The sequence below is a fragment of the Saccopteryx leptura genome, chromosome 2 (assembly GCF_036850995.1).
Source record: "Saccopteryx leptura isolate mSacLep1 chromosome 2, mSacLep1_pri_phased_curated, whole genome shotgun sequence".
Taxonomy (NCBI): domain Eukaryota; kingdom Metazoa; phylum Chordata; class Mammalia; order Chiroptera; family Emballonuridae; genus Saccopteryx; species Saccopteryx leptura.
The window spans coordinates 278,145,609-278,173,202 of NC_089504.1; the positions used below are offsets into that span (position 1 = coordinate 278,145,609).

Consider the following 27,594-nt stretch of genomic DNA (forward strand, 5'->3'; position numbering starts at 1 on the left):
CATGCCCTTTCTCTCACCCTTTGTTTGTCCAGATGTTGGTTGATTTCAGTTATGCATGGTGGGGGGATTAAATGGATTCCTGTTTATGCCTAAAATATGTGACTTTGTATCAGAGACTTCCTTATTTGCATATGGCTATATAATAAAGCAAACTGGGGGGCTGTTTTGCTCTGTCTTGCCATCAGATTGCAGAGGCCTCTGGATCCCATCCTATTTCTCTTTAAGTCTATTTTCATTCCCTATCGTTCTCCCTCAGGACCTGGAATTACTAGCTGCATTGGTTCGCAGCAGGTGGCAGACAGACCTGGAATTCTAATTTGCTATGTGACCCTGGACAAGTCTTTTAACCCTGGGAACCTCACTGTTCTCATCTGCAAAATGGGGAGAAATGGGATTGTTGTGAGGATCAAAAGACACTTCCACACAGCGTCTGGTACATAGTAGGGAGCTTAATAAACATTAAGTCCTATCTAGTCTCTTTCCAAACTCAGCTTAAAAGGCCTGATTCCCAGCAATGCGTTTCCTGGCCCCTGCCCTACAGTTTGGTGACTGGCTGTCTGCAAAGGGGTGAGTTCTATACTGGTGAACCGGTGAACTGAGAATCAAGTCCTGGTCCACTTCTTCCTTCCAGGACCTTGGGAGACTTCCCCAACCTCTAAATATCAGCTTCCTCTCTGGAAAGCAGCTGCCACCCCCTCAAACATAACAGCAAACCAGAAAGTTCTTACGGCCAGACAGGAATCCACTGGACAGGGGAGGTCAGGAGGGATGATTTAGGAGCCTCATACTCTGCGTGGTCTTGGGAGAATAAACCAAGACACTGAACTGTAAAACAGAGCAGGATGCTGAGAACTTTGCAAGAGGTGTGTGATAACAAGTGGTACACAGACCCCAGGTAAGAGGCAATCTGGGCAGCAGGAGGTGGTGTCAAGGTTTGTAATAACTACTGCTGGGCCAGCATTACTGTGAGGTTTGCTCCTTAGCCTTGGCCGTCCCCCATGTCAACCCTTTTGAATCTTCCTCCCCCCAAGAGGTCAGGGATCCATTTGGCTGGGAGGGCACAAGGGTTGCCCTTCGCTCTCCTGGCTGGCCCCACTGCTCAGGCCAGACCTGGGCCAAGGACGGATGCAGGCCTCCTCCGTGCCCACTCACAATGCCTAGACGTGACTTCTGGCCCTAAACGCAGCAGCATCCAGAATTAGAGCAGGGAGGGTGCAGGGCACACCTCCTATGGCCCAGGTGGGTTGAGAAACACACACAAACCATACTCCTTCTCCACTTTATATACACATACACACACAGACACACATAGACACATACATAAAACATACACACAAGCCCACCCGCGCTCCTGAGACCGGGAGAAGGCCTCCACCATCTTTGGCATCAATCTGTCAAATTTAGCTTTTCTGCATAAGACTGCTTGCTCCTTTCTGTACATGAATTAAAAATACGTCATCTGTCTGTGCTCAGTCACAGGACATTCACAGTACCGTGGGGGAGGAGTAGAGGGCCTCCAGGGAGGCAAAGACCCTCCGGGGCTGCTCCTCAGGTTGAGGGGGTTGGGATGGGCAGGGGCTGGTATAGAATGGTTGGGACTGGCCTCCCTTGGCTTTCCTATTCAAGATTCAGCCAAGTGTTGAAGTGCCCTTGGGCATACAACAGGCACGCTCTGAAAGGGTGCTGAGGAGTGCCTTCTTCAGGGTCCAAGGTCCCTCACACTCCCAGCCCCCTGGGGCAGGGCTCTCAGGAGCAAAGCCTGTCCCGTCCCATCCCACCTTCCTCTACCTCAGACTGTGACATTTATACCCGTCTTCTTGTGACTATCCTTTGGGGTGGCTGGTGCCAGGATCGAGTAGAGCAAGGACAGGGCCGCAAGTGCTTGGAAGGAGGGAACAGGGGGGGCTGTGCCAGCCCCAAGGAGCCAAGTCCAGCCTGGCACCAGCGTCAGGGTGACCCTGCATATCTGGGTGCCGTCTTCGGGACCCTGACCCAGGGCTGGCTTATCGGCACTCAGACGTGATAAGCATGAGCCACTCTCGAGAAAGGGGGGACAGGTAGGAACTTGGGTCAGAGCTCCAAGGGCAGTAAGTGCTCCACCACCTACCAACTTAAGGCAACGCCATTCAGATGAGGGAGATGGGCGGGGCCAACAAAGGAGCAGGCGTGCAGCTGGAGGTAGGAGGCCACCCCCAACTCAGCCGGGCATCCAGCAGCATATGGGGCCTCTGGGGAGGAGGGGCGATGGGTGGGCTGATGGCTGGAAGTGGGGATGGGGCTACTCTTTCCCCTGTTGCTTTGGGGACACCTGCCCTTCAGGTGGGGGGTGGACTTTGGCACACACACTGGCACTCAGGATTCCAGGGTCCTGGAAAAGGTGCCAGGTCGATTCCGGCTCTCAGAGGGGAAGAAGGTGAAAGATGTGCAGGCTCCAAGGAGCCCATAAAGGGCTCTCTCAAACTGGTGAGATGGCAGGCCCCTGGGGAAGGCATGGGGGCGCCCGTGTCCAGGGCACAGCGCTCACAGTCCAGCTGCTGGATTCTCCTGTCCTGGTGGGTCCCACACTGGTGCCTGAGGACTCTGGGGTGGGTAAGTGTCTGAGGACCCTCCCTGCCCCCTCACCTCGTCTCAGGGCAGGTGATGGAGGAGTTGGTGTCTGGGCCAAGGCCACCGGGGAGACATATGGGGAACAGGGTTAGGGCCCAGCTGTGGCCAGCAGGGCTGCAGGTGTCTTCCAGGCCAGCCTGAGCCCTCATTCCTTAGTCCTCCGAGGGCCACATAAGCCCCATCCTGCCTGCAGTTGTGCTCAGTGTGACTTCTCTTCCCCTGGCCACAGCAGAGTGGGCTCAGCTCAGAAGATGCTCTGTCTCCGGCTCTTCCCTCGTCCTGGAGAAGAGAGGGGAAGAGGGGGACTGCAGGGAGGGGATGGGCGGGAGGAAAGGGCACGCTCCACAACTGCAGACAGAGCGAGCAAGAGCATGCATGTGGGTGCCGGTCGGTCCTGGGTTCAAATCCTGTCTCTGCTCCTTAGGAGCTGCATGAAATTGTGTCTTAACATCTTCACAGCTTCGCCTCAGTTTCGCTGACTGAGAAGCATTAGGGAAGCATTAATAGTACCAACTTCAAGATGCTTTATGGGTTAAATGAGATAATGCATAGGAAGTGCCTATCACTTCCAAGGCCATCAGCTGTCTTGGAGACAGTATAGCTCTCCAGGGTAGAGGCTCCATAGTGGGCTCAGAGCTTGCAGAGAGGGCATGGAGAGAGCATGGCATGCACCCTCATCAGGGCTTTGTCAGATGCAGCCCAGCCCTGTCTGGGGTGGGGGTGGAGGAGGGAGACACTGACAGAGGAGGAAGCCTGGGCCAGAGATAGGGAAACCAGCCCCTCGCCTGTTCCCCATGGGCCCCCGGAAGCGAGGCCAATGTCAAGGAGACCATGCTGACTTCCCATCACCAGAGGGGCTGCTAGGCCCCATCTCTGTTCCTCGAGAGGGAGGAACAGCCTGCCCTGGGGGAGGCACAAGCCCCTACCTGGCTGCTGAAAGGCCAGGCCCCGGTAGCCTGGGTCCTTCTGGAGTTGGATCTCCTTCAGAGAGAAGATGGAGGCAGCTGGAGTGAGAAAGGAGGAAGACAATGAGAAAACTGAGCGGAGCCACCCTGTTCCGTGAGCCAGTGGCCCTCACACCCACTGAGGGCATGGAGCTGGGAGCACCCCTGGCTGGGGAATCCCTCCAGGTAGGACTGGCCCAAGAGCACCTAACTGGGCCTCTCAGGCAGAGTCTCAGACCATGGTTTGGCCCATCCACACATGAGAACCCAAGGAGGAGAAGCCATGTGCCTGAGGCTGCTCAGCTGGACCAAGGGCTTCTGGCCTTTTGTTACAACTCTTTCGCCCATACCTGCTGCCCCTTTTCCTGGTTCTAGGATGGCCCTTCCTCCTCCCCCAACCTCCCTGACACTCACTGTCTTCAAGCTGGTGCACGCGCTCCCCCAGAGACCGGAAGTAGGGGTGATTCAGGGCTGCCTCCGCGGATATGCGACTCTTCGACTCATACTGAAAAGCACAGGGGTCTGTCTATTGGTTCTGGCTGGAGAACTGCAGGGACCCCTTTGAGAAGTGGCACTCCTGTCTTAAGTTACATGGCCAGGACGGGAGGGGGCCTGAGTCTAAGCTGCGAAGTCCCTGGAGTCAACTGCTAGCTCCCACCTCCAACCGAACCCAAGGGAGTCTCGGGGCTCCGGCTCCCACCAGGAGAAAACCAGAAATAGGACTTGGGGAGAGTGACCTCTCGGGAGAGAAATGCAGATGTGAGAGCAACCGCGATCATAACGTTAATAATAGTAATCTCAATATATAATACCAACAAGCACCCTCTATTGTGTGCTTACTTCAAGACGTGCAACTTATTTAGTGTGCTCCATAATGTTAATTTGCCCTCATGGCCATTTTATAAACTGTGAAGGATTAATTCCGTTTTGCCTTTGAGGAAACTGAAGGCCAGCAAAGTTCAGTAACTTTTCCAAGCTACACAGCTAGGAAGCGGGTTTGAATCGCAGTTTGAGTTAAGAGTACGCTCACTCCAAGTCAGTGGGGAAACTGAGCCCCCCTCTGGCTTGGGGGGGGGGGGAGAGTGCTGGGGGAAGGGGCAGTTCAGACTTATGGGCAATGCAGAGGTGGGCCGAGGGTGGCATGGGGTCTCGGGTCTTTGGCTGCCTGTTCCTGGCCCCAGCTGAGGGCACACTCACCAGGAGAAGGCTGGTCAGGAGGTGGATGCCATCAGAGTCCAACCTGCAGGAGGAAGGAGCTGGCACAGGCCTGGCCTGGGCGGGGTGGGGAAGGGGGGGTATGTGACCTCCAGGAGGAACAGTCAGGACCACAAGCAGGAGAGGAGTTGGGAGGCAGGGCTACCTGGGAGCCTGGCTGATCAGCGGCTGCGGGAGGTACCGGGGGAAGCTGTAGGCGCGGAACTCAGAGAGGGCTGTCACTCCAGGCCATGTCTCCTCTGTAGGGGTCCCTGGAGAGACAGAAGGGGGGTGGGGAGGGCATGGTGAGGAGCCAGAGCCAAGGACCACTTGGAGGGGTGCGATGTAGGGGTGGAGGCAGAAAATGGCCAAGGCCACCGGGGTCCTCGCCCTGCTGTGAGCAGGCGCAGACACTCTCCCCAGTCCCTTTATGCGCTCAGGCTGGACAGAGTTCTGCCGCCCCCTGGTGGTTGTATTGGGGGAGCGCAGGAGACTGACCGAGGAGTCGAAAGATGAGGTGCAGCTCCTCCTTGACTGTGGAGCCGGGGAAGAGGGGCCTCCCTGTGGCCATCTCGTAGTGAATGCAGCCCACGCCCCTGCGGGGAGCAATGGGCAGGGGCGCGTCAGGCTGGGCCTCCTCTCGCCCACCCTTCCGTGGGCTGCTCATGGCACCCTGCCCCACGATGGCTCAGATAGGTCCTGGTACTGTGGCCTATCCAGGACGTTGGAGGCTCCTGGCAGAGCACAGTCCCCCACTACAGCCTCTCTCTGGGGTCGTCTCTGGGCTCTAGGACACTCTGACCTCTTCCCTTTCATGCTCTAGGATTTGAGTCTGCAGTCAGCACCCATGTGACAGTTGTTTAAGCAGTGTTGTCTCAAACTATGTCCATGTTGTGTGCCCCCACTGGATGACAGAAGTCATAAATCTGTTCTCTTAAAGAACCCCAGGGCACAGAGCACAGTGGCCATTCACTGGAAACCTGTGTTTTAGTTTTAGTTTTAAAATTCATCTTACAACAAACAATACCCATGTTAATTTTTAAAATATTCTTTCCAAATTTTCCAGTAGAACTGATGCTTGGGAAAGAATCATCACATTCACTGTGGGGCCCTCCTGCACCTTCTGGTAACCCCCTGGGGACTCCTGGGGGACTATTTCAGAAGCATGGCTTGGAGGGTCTATTCAGAGCCAGGAAACCCCAACGTGGCTCAGATTTCATCCTTTAACATCCAGTTCAACAGGGTGCCACATGGCTTCTAATCAGAGGAGGCTCAGCAGTTCAGAGGAACCTGGGGCAGCAAAAGGGAGTCTGGAGGTGGAAGGTGCCCCCGCCCCAGGTCCTGTGACATTCACTCACCACATATCAATGGGGGTGGAGTACTCTGTGGACCCCAGCAGCACGTCAGGTGGCCTGTACCACAGGGTCACCACCTCATTGGAGTAGGTCTTTGTGGGTACCGACTTAGCCCGGGCCAATCCTAGGGACAGACATATCAATGAACCTCTCCCCCTACCGCAGCCACAGTCTGAGGAGACTGTCAAGATCCCCCCCACTGGCCCTGGGGGCTCCGGTTCTCACCAAAGTCAGCCAGCTTCAGCTCCCCCCTCTCGTTGATGAGCAGGTTCTGGGGTTTCAGGTCCCGGTGCAGGATCTTGCGGCGGTGGCAATAGGCAAGGCCCCGGAGCAGCTGGAACATGAAAATCTGGGGCGGGGGGGGGGGGCAGACAGCAGTGAAAAGTAGGAACCTGTCCCATCTGGGAGACCCTGGACCTCTGCCCCATGGCTGGGACCAGGATGGGGACAAGGACCAGGCAGGGGTGAGGTAACTGGAGAGCTACCTGGCTCTCCTGACCACACTGCAGCCCCCTCCTCGCCCAGCCACTCCAGGCAACCTCATCCGGAGGGCAAGGCACCAGGTGTGCGGAGGAAGCAGGAGGAAGGGGGAGGCCAGACACTTCTCTCGCTTGGGAGCTGAGGGGGCCACGAAGGGCCAGGAAGCCCACTATGTGGGGATGTGTGCACTTGCTTCTCTGACGAGCAATGGAAGAGCTCGTTCATCTCTGAGCTTCCCTAGAAGCTTCCCTTCAGCCTGGCAGGTAACTCATGCGTCCATCTTACAGATGGGAAAACTGATGCTCAGAGTTGGGGGTGGGGGTTTTATATTCACAGCGAGATGGTAGCAGAGCGTATGCGTCTGTAAGGTGGGGTTACGGCGCTCAGCACAGTTCCTGGTCCTCTCTGAATGGCACTGCCCCTGCCCTCCATCCTACATTTGAAGGTCTGGGCAACCTCAGCAGCTGTGGCCCTGGCGGTGAGATGCGTTCCCTTGCTGGGCTTGAGAACAGGAGGGTGAAGAAGGACAGGAGCCTGAGTGTGGGGTCCCTCTCACCTTGACATTGTGCATGCTCATGAGGTTCCCACAGTGGTCCAGGTATTGTTTCAGGTCACTGTCCTGGAACACAGAGCCTGGCTCAGCCCCACCCTGTCCTGATCCCTGGCTAAAAACCCCTCCCTAGGTAGGGCCCACAGGAATGGGACAGGTCCCCGGCTCCAAGCTGCCCCTAGGCTGGGGCCTTCGCCCACTCCTCCCTGGGAATATCTGAGAACCTGATTCTAGAACAAGCCTTGGGGCACACACCCTCCTCATGTCGTCCCCCCCCCTTCTTCTCCTCCCACAAGGGGAAGAAACTCCCAACTCACCAGGTACTCAAACACGAGGGTGAGGGACCGCTCCGTATGGATGAGGTCATGCAGGGTGACAATGTTGGCGTGCTTCAGGTTCTTCAGCAGAGATACTGTGGGGAGACAGGCCCGTCTGGGTCCCCGAGGCCCCACGTGGCCCACACCCGCTTGTCTTGAGACCAGCCCCACGAGGCCCCACTCCTGCCGTGAGCCTCCGCCCTCAGGCTCCCACCGAGCTCAGGTGCATGAAGCCCCCCTCCCAGGAGTCTTCAGGGGTCCAGGCCCCGAGGATGCTATACCCTCTCGGATGGCGGTGCAGGGCGCCCCCTCCTCATGCTCCAGCCGGATCTCCTTCAGGGCCACGAGGTTCTCCGTCAGTTTGCTGCGTCCTTTGAAGACTGTGGCATAGGTACCCTGGGAGAAAGAAGCCCAGCAGCCCCAGCAACACTCAGGCCCTGCTCTCCTCTGTCCAGGGCCCCTCTCTGCACCTCTTTTGGGGCTGTGACTGTGGGTGGAGTGCCCTCCTTGCTTCTCCTCTCATGTCTCTGTGATGCTGTCCCTAATGTCTCCAGGTCAGGGTGACCTGTCCTTCCTCGAGCTCCCGGCAGGCCAAGTGCCCCTCTGTTATAACGCAAGTTTGCTCTCCCTGCTGTTGCTGCTTATGTGTAGATCTCTGGGTTTCTGCAGGGAAAGCACCAACTTCTTCCTCTCGGTACCAGCCTTGGACATAAAGCCTGGTACAGTGATAACAGAAATAGCTGACAGTAGTTAACTACATGTGGGCATTGTCTAAGTGCTATGAAAAAAGCTTATTTTAGTAACCTCTTCACTTCTCACAACAACCCTGTAAGGCAGAACAGTTACGATCTCCATTTGACAGAGGAAGAAACTGAGGCACAGAGGCCACATAACATGCCCAAGGCCACAGAGCTAGTAGAGTTGGGATCCAAATCCAGACAAGAAATACTTGCAGGAAAAAAAAAAAATTACTGGATCCTGCCCCAAACCCATGGGCAGCGCCATCCTCACACCCTCCTCCAGGACCTGGGCCCTCCTCAGCAGCTGCCGATGGCGGAGCCTGACTGCCCAGCCAAGATCACGCATCCCTGTGGGGCAGGCGCAGGGGGCGGGCAGCTCAGAGGGGGCGGGGGAAGACGTCGTCCCTCCTCCTTCCCATCCTGCCTGGCTGCCCTGAGATCCAACCAGCCTCTTACCTCCCCCAGTTTGTCCAGTTTCACATACGTTTCCAGTTTCCCAAAGCCGATATCTGACTGAGAGGAAGAGACACAGAATCCTGTGAGCTTGAGGCTCCAGCAGTCCTGAGACCCTACCTCCCCGGCTCCAGCTTCCAGAGGGAAAGGTGATGATGAGACCCCATCGAGATGAGAGAACAACTGAGGCGAGCAGGGGTGAGGTCAAGATAGCCACAGATCCTTCCTCTCCTTTTCTTTCCTGGGGTCGTCTTGGCATACCTCCCTCACCTGTCCGTCTTTGTCTTGCTCAGACCACTATCTCCAGGAACTATGCCCTTTTCTCCACTGCACCTCAGATGTCCAGTTCAGAACCCATCACCTCAACAGCCTCTCTCATCAACACATTTTCTCTAGCTCAGTACTGTCTTACCCAACCCTTAACACAGACTGCTGGGCTCCAGCACCCAGAGTCTGATTCTGTCGGTATCTGAAGTGGGAACCAGAGTCTGTGCTTTGGAAGGTGCTCCCGAGGAAATCTGATAGGCAGCCAGGATTGGAAAGCATTTACCAGCTGTTCTATTGATGTCACCTGGGTGGAGACCCTGAGGCCCAGAGGAGGCTCAGGGCTCAGCCCCAGCCCTCGTGGGACCCTCCTATGGAGTGAATGTTTCCCTGGGACGTAGGTCTCCATGAATCTGCTATGACCAGCAGATGGCACCAAAGGCTCAGGAACAACCCTGGAAACTGCTTCAGGCCTCAGCCAGAATGAGCCAGACCAGGTCTGATGTGTGTGTTTGTCCCCGTTTGGGAGATGGTATTCCATCTTGGTCATCTCTGAGCCTCTTAGGACTCACCAGGGATGCTCGGCGGGACATACGGCTGAGCGGTTTGGGCAGGTCTGGGCTCTCCAGCTGTAGCTTCTGTAGGAATTCCTGAGGCAGGCGGATGTCCATGGGCAGAGAGAGCCTCTTACTGATGTCCTGCAGTGGCCGGGGAGAGACGTGGACACCAATGTTTGCTCTGGGGTAGTTAGTGCTGTGGGACCCTCGCTTCTCACCCTGGGTCTGACTTTCCCTGTAGAGCAACCCTGGCTGCTTCATTGATGTACTCTGAGACATACGCTGCTGTGTGACCTTGGGTCCCTTCCTGTCTCTGGGCCAGTATCACCACCTGGAAACTGAGATCCCTGCAGACACTACGATTCTGTAAGCATATTTTTCGTGTACTTGGGTACCTGTATATGGCTCATAAGAACAACAGTCAAGTTGTCTAGCCCTTGCTATGTACCAGGAATGTTCTAAGCACTTGGCATATATTAATTCATCTAATCTTCACGCTACCCGTTTTAACACAAGGAGACTGTGGTATACAGAGGTTGAGAAACTTGTTCAAGGTCACAGAGCTAAGCAATGGCAGGGCTGGAATGTGAACCCATGAGGCCTGGCTCCAAGGCTATCACTCTCCTGGGCACACATTAGCGCATGTGTCCTGCCACGCCCACAGGATAAAGTCCGGCGCCGCTCACCTCCATGGAGAAGCGGCGCTGGTTCTGCCGCCGGTACTGCATGCCAGGGGACTGCTGCCCGGGCTCCTCCCCACTGTCTGTGGGGGAGAAGGTGCTGGACTCTGGCTGGGGGTCTCTGCCAAGAGGACCAAGCTGCAGGTCTGAGAGGGAGAGGCATCAGCTCCCCTCCCTGCCTCTGCCCCGGGGGAGGAGGGAGAGGAGTCCTGTCCTCCCCCCAGGGCTGGCAGTGAAGGTGTGGTCACGGGGGGCAGGGAGGGCTTTGGGGAAACGCTGGGGTGGGGAGGCCCCAGACCCCTCACCCTCATTGCGCTGGTTGTGGAGCTGGTTGAGCTGCTCCGTGAACTCAGTCAAGGACTCCTCGATGGTCTCGGTGCGCGGCACAGACAGAGAGAAGCGGCGCTTGAAGTTCTTCATCTTATTCATGATCAGCAGGGACCAGGCAGCAGGTCCTGAGACGGGAGAGGCGAGAAGAACCAGCCGTGAGAACAAGGCAACGGGGCCAGTCAACACCGAAAGTGAATTCCGGGTCTTGCTCTTCGTCTTCCCATCAAGCTCGACCGTCCTGCACGGGGAGCCCGAGTTGAGTCTTCTCCACCGAAGTTCAAGCTCCTGGAGGAGAGGTCCCAACCCCCTTCCTCCCTGTGAGCCCCCCCCAGGAGTCCCTGTCCCTGGGGAAATACACTACGGATGAGTTAAAACCATGAAGTATTGTTCAAAGAGCAGCACAATGTACCAAGAGGATCCTGGAGGCCTCTCCAGGGCCAGAGGTAACCTTTTAGCTGCCAGAGGTCTTGACAGTTCCAGAGGAAGGCTGTGCGGCAGGGAGAACACCAGAGCCTGGTGGGCTTCAGGCCGGCAGCTCTTCAACAACGTGTGTATAAGAGCTTGGCATGTCAGCAGCCATAAGCCTCGCTGATTGATGCCTATAAGCTAAGTACCAGCCTGGCTTACACCCTTGTGACAGAGTCTGGTCCAAACCCCATTTCATCCTAATAACAATACCTGGAGGTCCCTCTCTGGCTTGTCCTGGGTCCCCAGGAGGCAGGAAAAGAGAAGAAAAAGACAAGGAGGTGTGTGCATCTGAGCTGGCCCCATCTCTCCAGCTGAAAGGTGGGAGGTCAGGAGCAGCTGAGGGTCTTGGGAAACACAGAAGTCCCCCTGCAAAGGGGTCCCCCGAGGAGCCCCAAGTAGGAAGAGTGTCCATTCAGGAACACAGTGGGGGAGGGGAGGGCCAGTCTGCTAACCCTCAGAGCCTGTCCCCAGGTAGCAGGGGTTCCCTCCCTGCAGCCCCTCAGTCCTCTTGCCCCGGGTGAAGGGACACCTTGCTGGCCTCCCAAGGAGACTTATGCAAATGCTTCTTCCTGCAGACCCTTCTTTCTGTCCTGCCTTAAAAACCCAGAGTGGGGCTGTCCCTCCTCCCCTCCTCCCCTCCATGGTTTTGTAAGTTCCCAGTGTGGCTGCCCCCTCATCCTGCTCTGCCCACATCTTCCTCGGCTGCACGGGGCTGGGACCAAGAGTTCCCACAAGGGCCCCCACCCATCCTGCCAAGAAGGCATCGGGGCCAGTCCTGTGATGGGAGGGGCCACACTGCACCCTCTCCCAGCTTTTACCCAGGCACCAGGCACAGCTCTTTCCTGGAGGATGCTCTCAGTCCTGTCACTGGCCACTACCCAGTTGCCAAGGCAACCAGGACCTTCCTTGAATCCTCCTGGTTTAAAAGATTATGGGTCAGTAACATTTTCGCTTTGCTTAATGACCACATCCTTTGTCCTCCCTGGGCCTGAATGTTCCTGGCTGCCCCCAAGTGCACCTAAGGTTGGCCCCCAGCTGCCCTGAACCCTGAGACTGGGAGAAGCCAGGCTCCCTTCCTCAGGCTTGTGCCTCCCTGGATTCAGGCTGTGGGTGTGTACTGCCAGCTAAGCCTCCCTCCCTCCATCAGTGTGCCCTGGAGTCTTGCTCAGTTCAGCTCAACAAGTGAGGACTGAGTGCCTGCCATATGCCAGGCATTGTGTTAGGCACTGGAGCTACCGTGGTGAGTCAAGTGTGGTCCCTGTTCTCAGGGAACTCAAGCTGGTGAGGCCTCCTCTGATGACAGCTCTTCTTTTCCAGCTGCTCGGCCACTCCCACTGGCCGTGGACTTCCTGACCCTCGAGCCCCAAGCTCACCCTCGCCAGCCAACCTCAGCCGCTCCTCGGTGGCTCTGCCGTGTCACAGGCCTGCCCTCTGCAAGTGTCTCAGACAGGAAGCTCCCCGAGGGCAGCCACCCGCCTCACACTCGGTGTGCAGCCAGCCCAGGGGGACTTACAACGGGGGGGGGGGGGCATATGGGTTCCAGTGACAAGACGACCTACACGTACGCTGCTCCCGTTCCCAGCAGGACAGAAGAGTGGAGGGGCCTCCATTATATGGAGCAATTGTTTACAACATTGGCTGAACTTCAGCATTGCCAGGAAGTTCTGTAAAAAGTTCGGATTACTGGGTCTCACCCTCACATTCTGGAACCGAGGCTCTGAGAATGGCAACAGGCACACTGCAGTTTTAAAAACCATCCCCATTGGTCTGGACATGGAGCCATGGTGGAGAAGCCTTTGAGGTCCAGGGGAGGGAGAGCAACCTGCCCAGGTTTCCAGACTGCCCGACTGGCTGAGGTGGGGGCTGCCGGAGCTGGGGAGGAGCAGGAGGGTAGAGGGCTCAATCCTTGGCTCCCCAAGGTCTGAGCTCTGCCAAGAGGGGCTAGCCACACCCCCTTCTAAAAACAGGGAACTCCCATAAAGCCATTCTGCAGTCTGTGATTTGTAGGATGGAGTGATGGGTTTGTGGTTCTGGAATCTACCAATAACCACATGAAATCTCATGGTCTTGCTCTTTCTTGTCTGTGTAGGAGTGGAAAGGGGGCTCATTAAAAGCCTTTTGGGCCTGACCAGGAATAGAGCAGTGGATAGAACATCGGACTAGGATGCTGAGGACCCAGGTTTGAAACCTTGAAGTTGCCAGCTGGAGCATGGAATCATAGACATGACCCCATGGTTGCTGGCATGAGCCCAGAGGTCGCTGGCTTGAGCCCAAAGGTCACTGGCTTGAGCCCAAAGGTCGCTGGCTTGAGCAAGGGGTCACTGGCTCTGCTGTAGTCCCCCAGTCAAGGCACATATGAGAAAGCAATCAATGAACAACTAAGGTGCCTCAACGAAGAATTGATGCTTCTCATTATGTTCCCTTTCTATCTGTCTTGTCCCTATCTGTCCCTTGACACACACACACACACACACACACACACACACACACATCTTTTGGGAGAAAGGCCCCCAATTTCTACAAGATAAAGGAGACCTATCCCTGAATCATACCTGCTCTCCTCATGTTCAGTTAGAAGCAAGAAGCCACCAGCCTGGGTTGGGGGCAACAGGAAAGGCGGGACAAGGAGCCTGAGGGAGGGTGAAACTGGGGACAGCCAACTCCAGCGGGAATGTGAAGCCAAGCATTGCGGAGGGATGGGGACCAGCTGTTCTCCACTGGCCTGAGAAGAGACCGAGAGGAAGTGGCTGTCATGGCTGCAGGAGCGATGGAGGTCAAATGTAGGGATGAACTTCCAGATGCTGACAGGGGAGCAGGTGGCAGGGGTGGTGACCATAGCAGAGAGGGGCTGCCTATCTCTGTTGGGGACAATCGGGGCATTGAACCCAGCAGTCTTGGGTGTGACACTGCAGAACGGGCAGTGAATGGTCTGTTGTTCCCTAGCTCAAGACACAAGATGCCTCTGTCACTTTTCCCTTGGGAGAGTCAGCTCTTCAGATTTGGGGGGTCGAGGGGGAAGGGAGACAGGAAAATGGCCTGTCACCTTGTGCTGTCTGCTCCTACCCCCATATGGGGACAGAAAGGCTCAGTGTGACCCAGCCTGAGGTCAGCCCAGGGTGGAGCACAGTGTGGCCTTTGTCCCCAGGCCAGGGAGCCATCTGGGGCTGTCCTCGTGCAACTGGTGCCAGGGGAAGAGGGTGACAGGCATCCAGGGATGCTAGTCTGGTTGGGGTGGCATGAGGGACAGTGAAGAAAAGAGCCCTCTGGGGGGCTGCAGGGGTGGGTAGGCAGACTACCCAGCAGGCCTTCCTGCCTGCCCCCCACCCCCGGCCCAGGCGAGTCCTGAAAAGTTCTCAGCCTCTTGCCTGTCACTCCTTCCTGGGCACACATCAGCCAGCTCAGACTTCCCGCTGGTGCCGGAGAAGCGGATGGCACAGGAGGAAGGAGGAGTCCGGCCAGGAGGAGGGTGACACTTGCCCAGAGGCCAGTGTGCACCTAGTGAGAGAGGGCTGCAGTCCTGGAGCCTTGGCAGAAGGCACTTACAGATCCACCACTCCCGCCCCTCGCTGGCCCATGATGACTGGTGTCGCCAAGTGCACATACTCTGAGACCACATCGCTCCCTTCCTCTCCTAACTGGATTGCTCCCCATGTGCCCCCGCCCTTCGGCCAAGGCTGTAAGTGTCCTTTCCTCCTCCAGGTTTCCTCCACCCCGACCCTGAATTAAAACCCAGCCAAGCCCAGGTTTAATTCTGGTGTTACCACTAGCAGGCTGTATGATGGCAATTAAGTCATATACTCTCTCTTCGCTTTGGCTCTGGTCATTCATTTGACAATTATTTATCAAACATACCAGGAATTGTTATTGACCCTGAGATTCTTGTGAACAAAACAGACAGTGGTTCTTGCCTTCATGGTACTTCCGTTCTAATGGAGATGGGGAAGGGGAGCATGGACAATAAAATACATAAAATACACTGAATGTTAGATGGTGAGAAGTGGGAGGAAAGGAAGCAGGAAGGAGGAATGGGGCGTGAGAGGTGGGGGCGTGGCAATTTAAAATAGGGTACTTAGGAAGGCCTCCCAGAGAAAGTGACATCTTGGAAAAGTTCCAAGAAGGCATGGGGAGGAAGCTAGTCGTGCAGAATCTGGGGAAGCAGGTCAGCCAGAGAATGGCAGGAGCAAAGGTCCTGAGGCAGAAGTGCAGAACTGGAGAGGAGGCCAGAAGACAGCCCTGAGCAGAGCAGAGCACAACATGTTGGGGATCCTTGGGACTTGGGGAGCGTTTAAGCGGATTGAGTGATGAGATCCCACTTAGAATTTAAACGGCCCCTCTGGCTGTGGTGTTGAGAACAGACTGAGCGGGCGGCTGGCTACTCAGAGATCCAGAGAGAGATTGTGCTGTCTTGGGCCAGCGTGGGAGCAGCGAGTGGGGAGAGGTGGTAGGTCCTGGAGGTGTCTGCAAGGTGGAGCAAAGGGACTTGCAGAAGGGCTGTATACGGGCCGTGAGAAAGCAGTCAAGCAGGCGCTGAGGGTTTCAGCCTGAGCACCGAGCACCGGGAGGGGCAGGGATGAGGAGCGCTGGAGGGGGGGCAGGCTGGCTGGGGGAGGAGTGGGGTCTGGGCAAGTGTCCGATGTCCAGAGACATCTGAATGGAGATGCTCAGTGAGCTGACATGACAAAGACACCCAGAAAATGTCTGCTTTCTCCTCCAGTTTTCCTTTCTCAAGCACCTGCTCAGACATGAAGGTCCCAGAAAAGAAGCTCATCAGACACAGACATCCTCACAGCCCACGGTGCTTTGAGACCTCAGCATGGAAGGGGGTGGGAAGCAGGGAACATGGTCAGCTATTGGCCGGCCGGAGCCCCCAAAGGGAAAGGCCAAGCAGCCAGGGTTCCCCAACTTAGACAGAGGTGGCTCAGCAAAGCCACACATTCAGGGGACCTGGCCTTCTAGCTGGCAGATCTCATCCTGTCCTTGGAGGGGAGAAGTCTCCACAGAGCAGCCCACGGGGCCACCGTCCGGGTAGTGCAAACACGGGCTGCTGTCCCCACTCCCAGGAGGACCTCTGCCAGGCCCCAGACCTAAGACCTGCACTGGGGCTGGGACACCGGAGGTCCTGACTAGGAGACCAGCGTCAGAGAAGGAGGTTGGCAGGACAGCCAGGGAAAGTGGGCAGCAGCCACCATCGCACAGAAGTTTGGCTGCACTGTGGTGAGTTGTGGGGATCAGCTTCACTTCCTAACCTCCAGGGAGCAGTCCTGGAGATTCCCCAGCAAACCCTCATGAGGAGCCCCTTCGCCTTTCTCCTGAATAAAGCCCCAATTCCCGGCTCTTAAGAGTTCAAGACCAGGCCCCCTCCTCTTTGGCTGTGCTCTGCTCCAGGCCACAGCCTTGCATGCACTTCAGGTCTCAGGTCTTCAGAAGTTCCCTGCAGCTCCGGGACCACTGGGTGCCCCTCCCACAGGCATACTCCATCCAAGTACACGACCTCACGGGACTGCACTGGTCCCCCTGCCCCACGCGGGCGACATGCAGCAGGCACAGCTGTTTGTGTCACAGCCCATGGAGCACGAAAGATGTTCTGACGTTCTGGGCACACGTCAGACATTTCCCCAGGTCCTCTTTTTGTTTTGTTTTGTTTTGTTTTGTTTTAGATCTCAGTGCCTGTGGGCCCAGGGGCGGGGGCTGAAGGTTATAAATCCCATGGCCCACTTCCTGAAGCCCAGAGCGTCTGACCCTTAGTCCTGAAGGCTGGTCACCTGTCAGGACCATTATGGTACCCTCTGCTGCCCACTCCCTGTCCTCACCTCGTCACTCAGTCACACGGAGGCCTTTGGACAGGTTTCAAAAACTAGAGGCCATGGCTGACCAAGTCTGCAGACGTCAGGAGCTGAGACATCAGACAGTCCCTCCTCCCAGTGGGAACTGCGCCTGCAGGGAGCCTGCGGATAGCATCTCTTCCTTCATCCTCTAACTGACCCTGCCTCGCAAGGCTTGGGGCTGTAGTTTCCCAAGCTTGCTACGAACAGAACCTCGGGGAAACCCAGTTATGCCATGGCTTCCGGAGGCTGGGAAAAAAGGGCAGAAGCGGAAGCCCTGAGCCCTCCTCACTGACGCTGCCCGGGCTCAGCCCTGGCCGGGAGGAGACAGGCTGCCAGCCTGGGGCCGTCTGGGTGGCAAGGATCTAGGGAGACAGCTAGGCCTGCAGTCCTCTGCCAGGGAACAGATGCTCTGAACACAGTAACGGAACGCAGGTAAGACTCCCACAGCCTCTGTTCGCAGAGTGGGAAGCAGGCGGGGAGGCATCCAGGAGCAAGCGGGGCTGACCTTCAGGAAGCCTGGTCAGGAAGCAAGAGTCTGAGGCTCAGGGTCACCCCTGCAGCATCCTACCTGATGGAAGGGCCCACAGCGAGGGCCACATGCTGTACGGTCCAGGCTCGCTAGAAACCTCGGCTGTTTGGAGTCACGGAAGAAACCCCAGCTCTCCCACTTACTAGCACTGTGAGCTGGGCAGACACCCACACCTCAGTTTCCTTTTCTGCTAAGTGGGGATTAACCCCTAACCTCCCATCCAACTGCTACCAGTCTGCGAGACTTCACTTTCTCAGCAGCTTTCTGATGACATCACTCCCCGTTCAAAATCTGTCCGTATAACACTGACCTCAGGAAAGAGGCCATCTCGCAGAGGACACGACACCTGGGCCCCCAGCTCTGCGTGTGCCGCTCACTTGGCCTGGGACGCCCCTTCTCACCACCCCTTGGTAAAACCACTCCCAAACCCAACGCCTGTGTCCTTCCTCTGAGGAGCTGCACACAACACCACGTCTTTCCTTGAGGTAAAGTGAGATGCTTTACTCCTGTGGCTTCCAGAGCAGCCAGTACACGTTCACAACTAGACTGTGATGTCCTTCAGGGCAAGAGCGGTGAGGTTTGCTCCCGGGCGCTTACAGGGTGTCAGGAAGCTCCCAGGTGCTCAGTCATGCTTGTGGAACAAACGCACAGATGGCTGAGTTAGGCCTCAGCCACCGTATCATAATGACTTGTTTAAGCCTCTTTCCTCTACAGATGTATAAACATCAGGTCCATGGAGGCCAGACCCATATGTCGTCAGCTGAACCTTCAGGACAGCCCGCCTGCCTGTGTACAATAAATACTGGTTCCCTTCCTTGCACTTCGGGCCTACAAGGGACCCGTGTCTAGGCTTATCTTCTCATTGGGCTAACCTCACCCTTTAGATAGGCCTTGAGCACCGCTAGGGTGGGCCTGGCCCTGCCCTTTCCCTGGACACACTGCAGCAAGCCAACCAACCATCCTTAGACTCCCCGGGATGTGGTTCCGCCCAGTTCTCCTGGCTCTCCGTGGCAAGTGGGGATACCGATAGTGGGCCAGGGACTAGGGGAAAAAGCAGCGAAGTGCTCCCATCATCAACACTCAGTCTCCCTAGACACCTGCTCTGCTGCCCCTTGGGTTTTCTGCAGCCTGAAACCCCACTGGCCCCAGACAGCGGGCCCCCCCCCCCTCTGTGCGCCCACAGCATTTGGATATCCCCAAGCAGAGCCCTTAGCTCCCTGTCCAGTTCACTTGTCTATTTCCCTCGTTTACCTGTGAGCTTGCGAAGCGCAAGGACTGAGTCTGACTCATCATTACACCCCAGTGCTGAGGCAGGGCCCGGCATCGGGCGAACCCTCACGTGATCAGTGAGTGAGTGAGTACACGAAACCTGTGAATTCCTCGTAGCGGGAGCTGTTGGAGGCGAGAGAACTGACAGGAGACCATCAGCAGCTTTGAGTCATCAAAGCCTCAGCCGTTAGCCTAACCCTCCTCCAGCCAGCCCTTGGCCCCAGTGGCAGGGGGAGATGGTGGCCTGGGGCAGACAGAGCAGCTTCCTGCCTGGCAGCAACTTCCTAAGTGAGGCCTGCAGAGGTCTCTGGGCTGGCAGGTGCCACACCACAGTGAGGGGTGGACTAGGGATGGGAAAACTAATGAGAGATTCTAACCAAACATACATCAAGCTGAGGCCCCCAGGGCTCATGGGGAGGGAGGCTGGCAGGCCCCTGGGGCCTTCCTCACGGGCTCCCGTCCCTCAGGGCCAGATTCCCAGGGGCTCACGGGTCAGGCACACTCCTTTGGCCTTGACCCCTCCTGGCTCCCTCACTGCCCCACTTCTAGCCGCTCTTTGTGCTCCCCCCCCCCCCCTTCGGCCATGCTGATACTCACTCTGCTGGTCTCTTTGGCTTCCTAAGGCTCAAGAAATGGAGACACATCGATCATCTTCTAGTATTTCCTTTTTGACCTTTTTTGGAGTCCCAGCTAAAGCTGGTCTGCAATCATCGGGGAGGCTCTGGATTTCCAAATGACAAGATGGGACCAGGCGCCCTTCTGTCTGCTGTGGTCTTGACCATGCAGAACATTCGAGACCAGAGGCTGAAGCAAGACCTCCATCCCCAGGTCTTCATGCCTCCAGGCAAGGCTTGCCTCACCTCCTAGGCAGAGGAGACCCTTTCCCACTCCGTTTAGCAACCCCTATTAAGGACCCTCAAAAAAGGCCCTTCACCTACCACCCTGTGCTTTCAAAATCCCCAAGTCTGGAAACTGTTCTAAGGTCTTCCTTAAATCCCAAAGGGAAGAGCTCACATCTGTTTCCTCTCCGTCGGCCTCAGCACAGATGCTGATGCTCACCATCTTCTACAAATTAGTAGAAGGGGAGTAAAAAGAGCATCGGGTTCACCCACTCTTTGGCCTTCCCTCGACCAGAGATGAGAACCTGCCGTGGGGTCCTTGTTAATGTCTCTGGGTTTCTCACCACGCCCAACTTTAGCAACAGAACTGCTGGGGCTTTCGAGCACTGATGTCGCAGGGGACCCCTCAGTCTCAGGAGCAGGGAGGGCAGGAGGGGAGGGTTTCCCAGCATCTCTAGACTATATTCCTATTTATACTCCCCCCAGCCCCCACCCCTCAGTCTGGCCCACACTACCCCATGCCCGCGTTCCAGCAGCACCCACGGCCAACGTTCCCCAAGCTGCCTCCTCACTCTTGGTCCCTCCCACCAGGCTGGGCCCAGGCCACCGCCTCAGCCTGGGTCACCCCCTGCTCCCCTGTCTCTAAGGCACCCTCTGGGAAGCCTCTTGACGTCTCCCAGTTGCTCAACAGTTCTCTAATTGCCACGTCAGCGGCACCTGCCACCCGGAGCTCAGGCTTCTTGAAGGGAGGCGCTGGTGTCTTCTAGTCACTTTCTAATTCTACAAGTAGCTGCTTAGGCCCAGGCACTGTCCTAGACTCTACACCTTGTCCTCCCTTCGCTGGGCCTCCTGCTCCTCCTCCTACTTCTCTCTCCCTTTGCACCTATCTGGGGGACTCACTTCCTCTCCCTGTCCCTGTCCCTGAATGTCGCCACTGCCCAGAGTTCCCTCTTTGGCCCTTCGTTCCTCCCCCTCTGCACTCTCTTCCTGGTGACCTCATGTTCTCCAGTGCTGGAAACCACCACCCATGTGCTGATGACTCTGGCCCCCCTGACCCCTGAGTCTTACACAGGCAGGGACAACTGCCCACCAGGCACCTCTGGCTGGATGTCCCCCAAGGGTCTGAGATACCAGAATAACCTTACTGGGCCTAGGGCAGTCAGAGACAGCAAATAGTTTGATATGTGTTTTTAAGTAAAAATGGCAGATATGTACAACTTGTAAAAGCTTCATGTGTACACATGTACACACATGTCATACATATACACGTACCCAAGCAAACACTGCATATACAGTCCAGAAAAAGATGTCAGAATGCTAACAGTAGCTATGCCTGGGGAGAGGGGGGCAGAATTGTGGGTGATTTCAAGATCTTCTTTTTGCTTATTTGCATCATCTAATATTTCTTTTTTTACTTTTTTAGCAAGAGAGACAGAGACAGAGAGAGGGACAGACAGACAGGAAGGGAGAGAGATGAGAAGCATCCATTCTTCGTTGCGGCACTTTAGTTGTTCATTGATTGCTTTCTCATATGTGCCTTGACCAGGGGGCTCCAGCCAAGCCAGTGACCCCTTGCTCAAGCCAGAAGCCTTAGGCTCAAGCCAGCAACCTTGGGACTCAAGCCAGCGACCTTGGGCTTCAAGCCAGGGACTTTGGCCTCAAGCCAGCGACCAGAAGGTCATATCTATGATCGCACGCTCAAGCCAGCAACCCTGCACTCAAGCTGGCAACCTCGGAGTTTCGAACCTGGGTCCTCTGCATCCCAGGCCGATGCTCTATCCACTGTGCCAGCGCCTAGTCAGGCACTTCACCTAATATTTCTATAATAAACATTCACTGCTCATGTTAAAAGAAGTAACGCTTCTTTTGAAGTGAAGAGCAAGTATTTTTAGATTGAGATCCCAGAATTGTTTGGTGCAAGCCTTGGGCGAACTATACTTATCCGGAGAGGGGGTCGGCACGTGTTTCCTGTCACAGGCCAGACAGTCGGTATCTCAGGCTGTGCGGGCCCTTGGGTCTCGGCAGCAATCACACAGGGCTACTCTGCAGAAAGCGCCCCGGATGGACGGAAACAAACGAGCGTGGCTGCGCCCCAGCAAACTTTGACTCGTGGACACTACAATTTAAACTTTATACCACTTTCAAGTGTCACAAAATATTATTTTCTTCTGTGGAATTTTCCTGAGCTATTTAAAAATCATAAAAAAAACATCCTTAGCTCATGGGCCACACTAAGACAGGCTGGATGGGGACAAGAGCTGTGGTTGGCCCAGCCTTGCCTTTGAGCCCCAGTGCCTGCGTGGTGTCAGACTCCAGCAGCCACTCGTTTGGGAGGTGCTTTCCTCCTCTCATCTGTCTGCAGGGAGGCCTTCCAGGGTATCCCTGCCCATCTGAGCTGTGGCGGAGATCGGTGACCCGGGACTCAGCTGAGGGAAGAAGCCCCTGCATTCCAGTCTGGAGGAACAGAAGCTGGAGACCTCCCCAGGTCTGACAGCATAGCTCACCTTGTCAGCAGGATTGGCTAAAGTTAGAAGCGCAAACCAGCAGTCGTGGCTGGGGCTTTAGAAATCCTGTGTTCTTCACTCGTGTTTCAGGTGAAGGCGGGAAGACTCAGAAAGGGGAGTGACCTGCCAAAGGCCACTGGACTGACAGGGCAGAGCTGAGACCAGAACTGAGGGCTTGTGACTTCGGGTTCAGTGTTCCTTCTGCTCCCTCGGGGTTGGAGTGAGTCACAAGGACCTGCCCAGAGATAGCACTCCCTCCACCAGGCACTATTACCAGGGAAATCAGCAGCCCACTCGAGAGATGCCTTGCACAGAGAAGGAGCCATGTGAGGTCTGGCATCAGCTCAGAATGTGGCACCCAGCCCAGCGCGGCAGGGGGCTCCACACCAGGCACAGGGAGTGGCTCTGGGACCCCTTTCCTGGCCTCATCCCATGCCCTGCTGGCAGAGGTGGTCCGGAGACCCAGAAGTGATGTCAGGAGTGATACCCTTCAGCACATGACCTTCTGCCTACCTGCTAGCAGGTACTGCCAGGGCAAAGAGAAGGACAGCATGTCGCCCCTGGGCCTGGTCACCCAGCAAAGGTTAGGGCCGGAGGAGAGAAGCAGCCCTGGTTTCTGAGGGGACCCCAAAGGCAAGAAAGGGGAGGCTTCTTTAGGGAAGGTGTGAGGACAGATCATTCCAGTGCTTTGTCTTTGTCAGAATGTCTCATAATATATTATAATAAAATGCAAGGGTGCTCAGGGTGAGGGAGGGTAGAAGTGATCTGCGATTAGAGTTTTCTTCCCAATTTGGGGCCTGAGCCCTGGTTTCTCCTGGGATGGAGCAGAGGCCAGGGTACCGAGGACAGTCAAATGTGGCCACTAACTCCGTTTACTATCACCTGTCAATGATGACCTCAGGTCAGGCCAAAAGCTAGGAGTTTGGACATGACCTCACTGGAATCTGCACAATCCCATGAAGTAACACTGTTACTCTCCCCAACTGCCAAATGAGGAAACAAACATGGTGAGAGCAAGTTCCTTCATCTAGGCAACACTTCCAGGGTGGCAGAGACAGGGCCTGAACTGACCCCAAAGTCCAGACATGGCCTCCACCCGCGGTTGACGGGAGACACGTGTTCAACATGTGAAATATGAATGACTGCCCCAGCCAGTCACTCTAGAGTCATCTTGTCTACCCCCACCTCTCATTTTCAGGGAGGACTTTACTGTTGGTAGGGTAGGGCAGAAACACAGGGTGAGACCATCATCCAGAGTTCCAAGATGGGGGGGGGGGGTTGTTTCATCACTGTTCCTTCAAAGGTTCCGGCCAATGTCTCTGAGATCAGGGTGTCCTGTCTCATCAGGGCCACTCGTGATCAGAGAGCATCAAGACTCTTTTCAGTTCAAAGCCACCCCTCACGCTTGCCTCCCAATCCCTCCTCCTCTGCAGATGGAACCACCACAGAGATTTCAGCAACAGATGGGCTCTCCTCAAACAGGAGTCTGCCTGAGATGTGCCACAGCTCTCTCCCTAATTTGCTGCTGCACCACCGGCCAGCTTCTGCCCGGCCCAGGCTCTGGCTCTGGGTGACCCTGAGTCCGAGACCCTCTATGTCAGTGGTCCCCAACCCCCGGGCTGCGGACCGGTACCAGTCCGTGGGCCATTTGGTGCCGGTCCGCAGAGAAAGAATAAATAACTTACATTATTTCCATTTTACTTATATTTAAGTCTGAACAATGTTTTATTTTTAAAAAATGACCAGATTCCCTCTGTTAATCCGTCTAAGACTCACTCTTGATGCTTGTCTCGGTCACGTGATACATTTATCCGTCCCACCCTAAAGGCCGGTCCGTGAAAATATTTTCTGACATTAAACCAGTCCATGGCCCATAAAAGGTTGGGGACCACTGCTCTATGTGATCTACCATGAGCCAAGCCTTAGAGTGGGTTCTGTATGAGTGTCCACAGCTGTGGGGACCAGGACAAGACAAGACTACCTTTGGTCTGCTCCCACCCCCTGGAGAGGGGAAGTGCCCACTCAGCAGCTAATGGTAGGAGGGCGAAGGTGAAGGGTCCAGAGTGGGGGGGGAAGGGGTTATGGCGGGACACAGAGCTAAGGAAGAGAAATGTGACTCATTCCCAAAGAGTTCGTGAAGCTAATCAGGTGAGTCTGGAGGCAGGCCAGCCACTCCCTCATGGACAACAGAGCAGAACAGGGACTGCAATTAATTAAGTACTGGGGGAGGGGGGTCTTGTTACCCCGGGGAAAGGAGGCCCTGCCAGAGGTCCTTCAGCGGAGGAGGCTGTAGGTTTTCCAGCTCTCAGGGACTGCCTCGCTCATCCTGGAAACTAGAGAGTAGACTCCCCATAGCGTAGATTCCTGGTTCCGTCTTGCAGGTTTCCTTCTAACCTGGCCCCACCACCCTCATTCTCTTACACAGAGCCTTCCTCCCCACCCTGGAGGGGCAAGAAAGACACTGTCTAAGAGCCTGGCCCGATGGGTTTAGGAAAGCCTGCCTCGGTCGCTACCCCAGAGGCAGGCACGGAGCTGTAACTAGGAAGTCCTTTCCCAAATAGCCACCAATAGTCCAGCAGATACTGGTTATTTAGTATCTGCTGTGTGCTAGGCACTATGCATTAGTTCATTTAATTCATGTAACAACCCTCTCTATTATGATCTCTATTTCACAGAAGAGGAAACTGAGGCTGGGAGAAGTTCAGGAGTTTGCCGGGGAGAGGAGTCACATAGCTAGTGTGTGTTGGAGCTGGACTCCATCAAGGCCCTCCGTTTGGGTCTTGAACTCAGGGAAGGAAAAGAGAAATCGGGAGGGGCTAGGGATAGATGGAGTTGCTGGTCAAAAGCCCAAAATGGGGTGTCAGGCTCTGACCAGTTAGCTCAGTACGTTAGCATGTCGTCTGGAAACAGTAAGGTTGCAGGTTTGATCCTCAGTCAGGGTACATATGGGAAGTGGCCAATGAATGTACAACTAAGTGGAGCAACAAATGAATGCTTCTCTTCTCCCCCCCCCCCACCTCTTTCCCTTCCTTTCTCTGTCTCTCTAAAATCAAGCAATAATTTTTTTTTTAAATGCCTCTTCTGAGAGAGAGGCAAGGTGGGATAAGAGCTGGGAGGAGCCAAGCCAAGTTCCTCCCCACAGCATGGGGCCTGTGGGCCTGGGCACAGGCAGAGGACAGAGTCTGGCTCTACAGAGGAAACAAATGCAGCCATAAAGGCAGCTCCATCTCCTCGAGGGCCCAGGGGAGGCTTCCAAGGCAAGCAGCTGATCCCATGAGCTTTCAGACCAGGAACCTACCTTTCCTCAGATTTGGCGTCCTCTCTCCTGTGACCCATGGAAAAGCTGGCTCTGCCTGGCACAGGACAAACGGGAACCTCTCACTTGGAGCACCACCCCCATCTTTCCTTCTCCTGAGAGCCGAGGTGGAACCAGAGAACTCCACAGTGGGCTGGGATCTCCTTTGATGGAGCACGAACTGAGAGCAGGGGGCTGGGGTCAGATGGAAATGGGCTGGATCCCACCTCTGTGCAACTTTCGGAAAGTTGGTCTCCCAGAGCACCTCACCCATAATATGGAGATAGTAACACCTACTTCATAAAGCTGAATGACACACTGCTTGGCACCCAGCAGAGACTGAGTAAATGGTAGACACTAGACAATCAGAAATTAGATGTAACTTACTCAGGCCTACTATGGCTATGGACACCCTAGTAAGTTTGGGTAGAATGAAGACTCTATTTTCCTGGCAGGCTGTGGGCAGCAAGTGGGGAGACCCCCAGGAACCTCATGGGCAGTGAGATGGCAGTGGTGGAGGGAGGTCAGCCTCGCAGGCTCATCAGATACACAGGAGGAGGCTGAAGCAGGGTAACCCTAGACAGGAGCTTTGCTGTAGCAAGGTGACCCTCTCTCCAGCAGGCCTTCAGGATGCAGGAGCCATCCTCATCCTTCCCCCAACCTGAAGCCACTGCTGTCTCTGCTCCCTGCCAAGGCCAGGCTAAAGGAAGGGGACCTCTGAGGACTAGGATACCCTGTCGGCCAGACTTCCCAGGCATCCTCAGGGGTTCTGCTCCCTCGGGCCAGTGTCCAGGAATGTGCTGTGTGCCCAGCTCCAGGAGAAAAAGCCCACCTGAACATGCCTAACCTCACAGGATGCTGACACAGGAGGGGCAAGCCAGCGGTGTCCGTGAGTCGTCCAAGGGCCCGGCCACGGTTGGGGAACTGCTGAGGGCTGGGTTGAGGGTGCGGATAAGGTTCTAAGTTGCTGAGCCCCATTCCTCACTGCCCCAACTCTCCCACCCCTATGCCCAGAAGGGGTTCAGAGAGAACTAGAAAGAGATCACCAGTGCCCAGCAGGATGCTGACCCCACAGCTCAGAAAATCAGTCACTGTCTCAACAGCCTCCACAAAGCCAGCACAGTCCCCAACAGGGACACAACCGAGGTCCCAGACCATTTGGGATTCCCGGTCTCCCCACACACAGCCATCTCTTCAGCCAGCAGGCCACCCACCCTTTCCCGTGGTTGCATTAACCCTTTGCCAGTGGCTACCAGGGCATGGGGGCCTCTACCCCTCTGGACTCCTGGGTGGGCAGAGAGAGAAGAGGCAGCAATCCCCAGAGGCCCACACTCAACCCCTGCTCTCCCCCACCCCTCACTGCTGGAACCTGTAGGGCTTCAGAGGTGTCCTCCCACATTCACCCCAGGCCTCCCGCTCCCACCCCCAGGCTGGGGCTCTGCGAAGTTCACCAGAGCACGGAAAGCCCTTCGAGGCAGCGATCTGGCCCCACACTCTCGGTTCCCTCCTCATCCCCACACTCTCGGTTCTCTCCTCATCGGAGACTCCTGACCCTTGCCCTTCCCAGAAGGAAGGGCTCTTGGAAAGCGCCCGGTTTGCCACCGGGTGGAAAACTTTGCTTCCCAAGGTTCAGACAGGCGCCCGAGGGCCCAAGGGAGTACCGATTTAGACTTGGGGGGGGGGGGGGGAGGCGGTCGGAGAATGCAAAATCGCCCTGCCTCCCAAGCACCTGGGACTAAGGAGTGGCCTCTGCAGGGCATCACCCACCCACCCTCCGGCACACCTCGCGATCCCGTCTCCCACACCGCTCTGGCGGTCGCCTCCAACCCCTCGCCACTGCACCCCACCCACCAACATCCGAATGGCAAAAGCAGCGGCGCCTTTAAGAGCAGCCCGACTTACCTTTGCTCCGTTTAGCCGGCGCCACGGTGCCCCAGCTCCGACCTCCCCGCCTCCCCGGTCCCCTCCGCCCTGGTCCCCCTCCAGCGGGACTCACCGCGCGCGTCCAGGCGCCGCAGGGCTGGGCGCTGTGCCCTGCGCCCTGCCGGGTCCCTGCCCAGGCTCGGAGCGGCTTTCCCTGCTCCGGAAAGGTGAGCGGCTCCCTGGAGAAGCCGCAACCTGAGCTGGAGGAGGTGGTGAAGGAGGAGGTGGAAGAGGAGGAGGAGGAGGAGGAGGTAGAAGGGGAGGGGAGGGGAGGGGTGGAAGAAGGTGGGGAAGAGGAAGGAGGGGGAGGAGGAGGAGGAAGGGGGAAAGCCCGGCCCCCGTTGGAGTTTTTCACGTGTACAAGTTGACTCCTCCCCGTCCCTCCCGAGCTGCCCATAGCAGCTGCCAATCTCCACAGCTCCCTCCGCCTGGGTGCCCACCCCTTTCTTTCACTCTGGGAACCCTGGTGCA

At 56.2% G+C, this 27,594-nt stretch overlaps 1 protein-coding gene across 9 annotated transcripts; it reads right to left on the reverse strand.

The window, feature by feature from the left end:
• Window positions 1-1,265: 1,265 nt before the first annotated feature.
• On the reverse strand, window positions 1,266-27,403 carry CDK18 (cyclin dependent kinase 18). 9 transcript variants are annotated; one of them, XM_066361936.1, is made up of 16 exons: window positions 27,197-27,403; window positions 10,447-10,596; window positions 10,148-10,287; window positions 9,477-9,602; window positions 8,644-8,700; window positions 7,729-7,843; window positions 7,448-7,542; window positions 7,137-7,199; window positions 6,326-6,449; window positions 6,104-6,224; window positions 5,244-5,341; window positions 4,912-5,017; window positions 4,749-4,791; window positions 3,966-4,056; window positions 3,534-3,611; window positions 1,266-2,886 (listed from the first exon to the last, which is right to left on the reverse strand). In XM_066361936.1, the coding sequence occupies exons 2-16, from the start codon at window positions 10,568-10,570 to the stop codon at window positions 2,852-2,854; spliced, it is 1,416 nt and encodes a 471-aa protein (XP_066218033.1). In that variant the 5' UTR covers window positions 10,571-10,596; window positions 27,197-27,403; the 3' UTR covers window positions 1,266-2,851. The 9 variants fall into 9 exon arrangements, 4 of the variants coding, with proteins under 4 accessions (XP_066218033.1, XP_066218030.1, XP_066218029.1 ...); XM_066361933.1 differs by lacking the exon at window positions 27,197-27,403 and adding an exon at window positions 11,150-11,366 and having other exon boundaries at window positions 10,148-10,224; XM_066361932.1 differs by lacking the exon at window positions 27,197-27,403 and adding an exon at window positions 11,150-11,366.
• Window positions 27,404-27,594: the final 191 nt, after the last annotated feature.

Excerpts from the sequence above, each read along its gene's own strand:
- CDK18 (XM_066361932.1), bottom strand. The coding sequence starts at position 11,351 with ATGGACACTCTTCCTACTTGGGGCTCCTCGGGGGACCCCTTTGCAGGG. Across the intron at positions 7,844-8,643 it reads AACTGGACAAACTGGGGGAG|GGTACCTATGCCACAGTCTT; the intron begins GTAAGAGGCTGG and ends TCTTTCTCCCAG. Across the intron at positions 6,450-7,136 it reads TGAGCATGCACAATGTCAAG|ATTTTCATGTTCCAGCTGCT; the intron begins GTGAGAGGGACC and ends CCCCCGCCCCAG.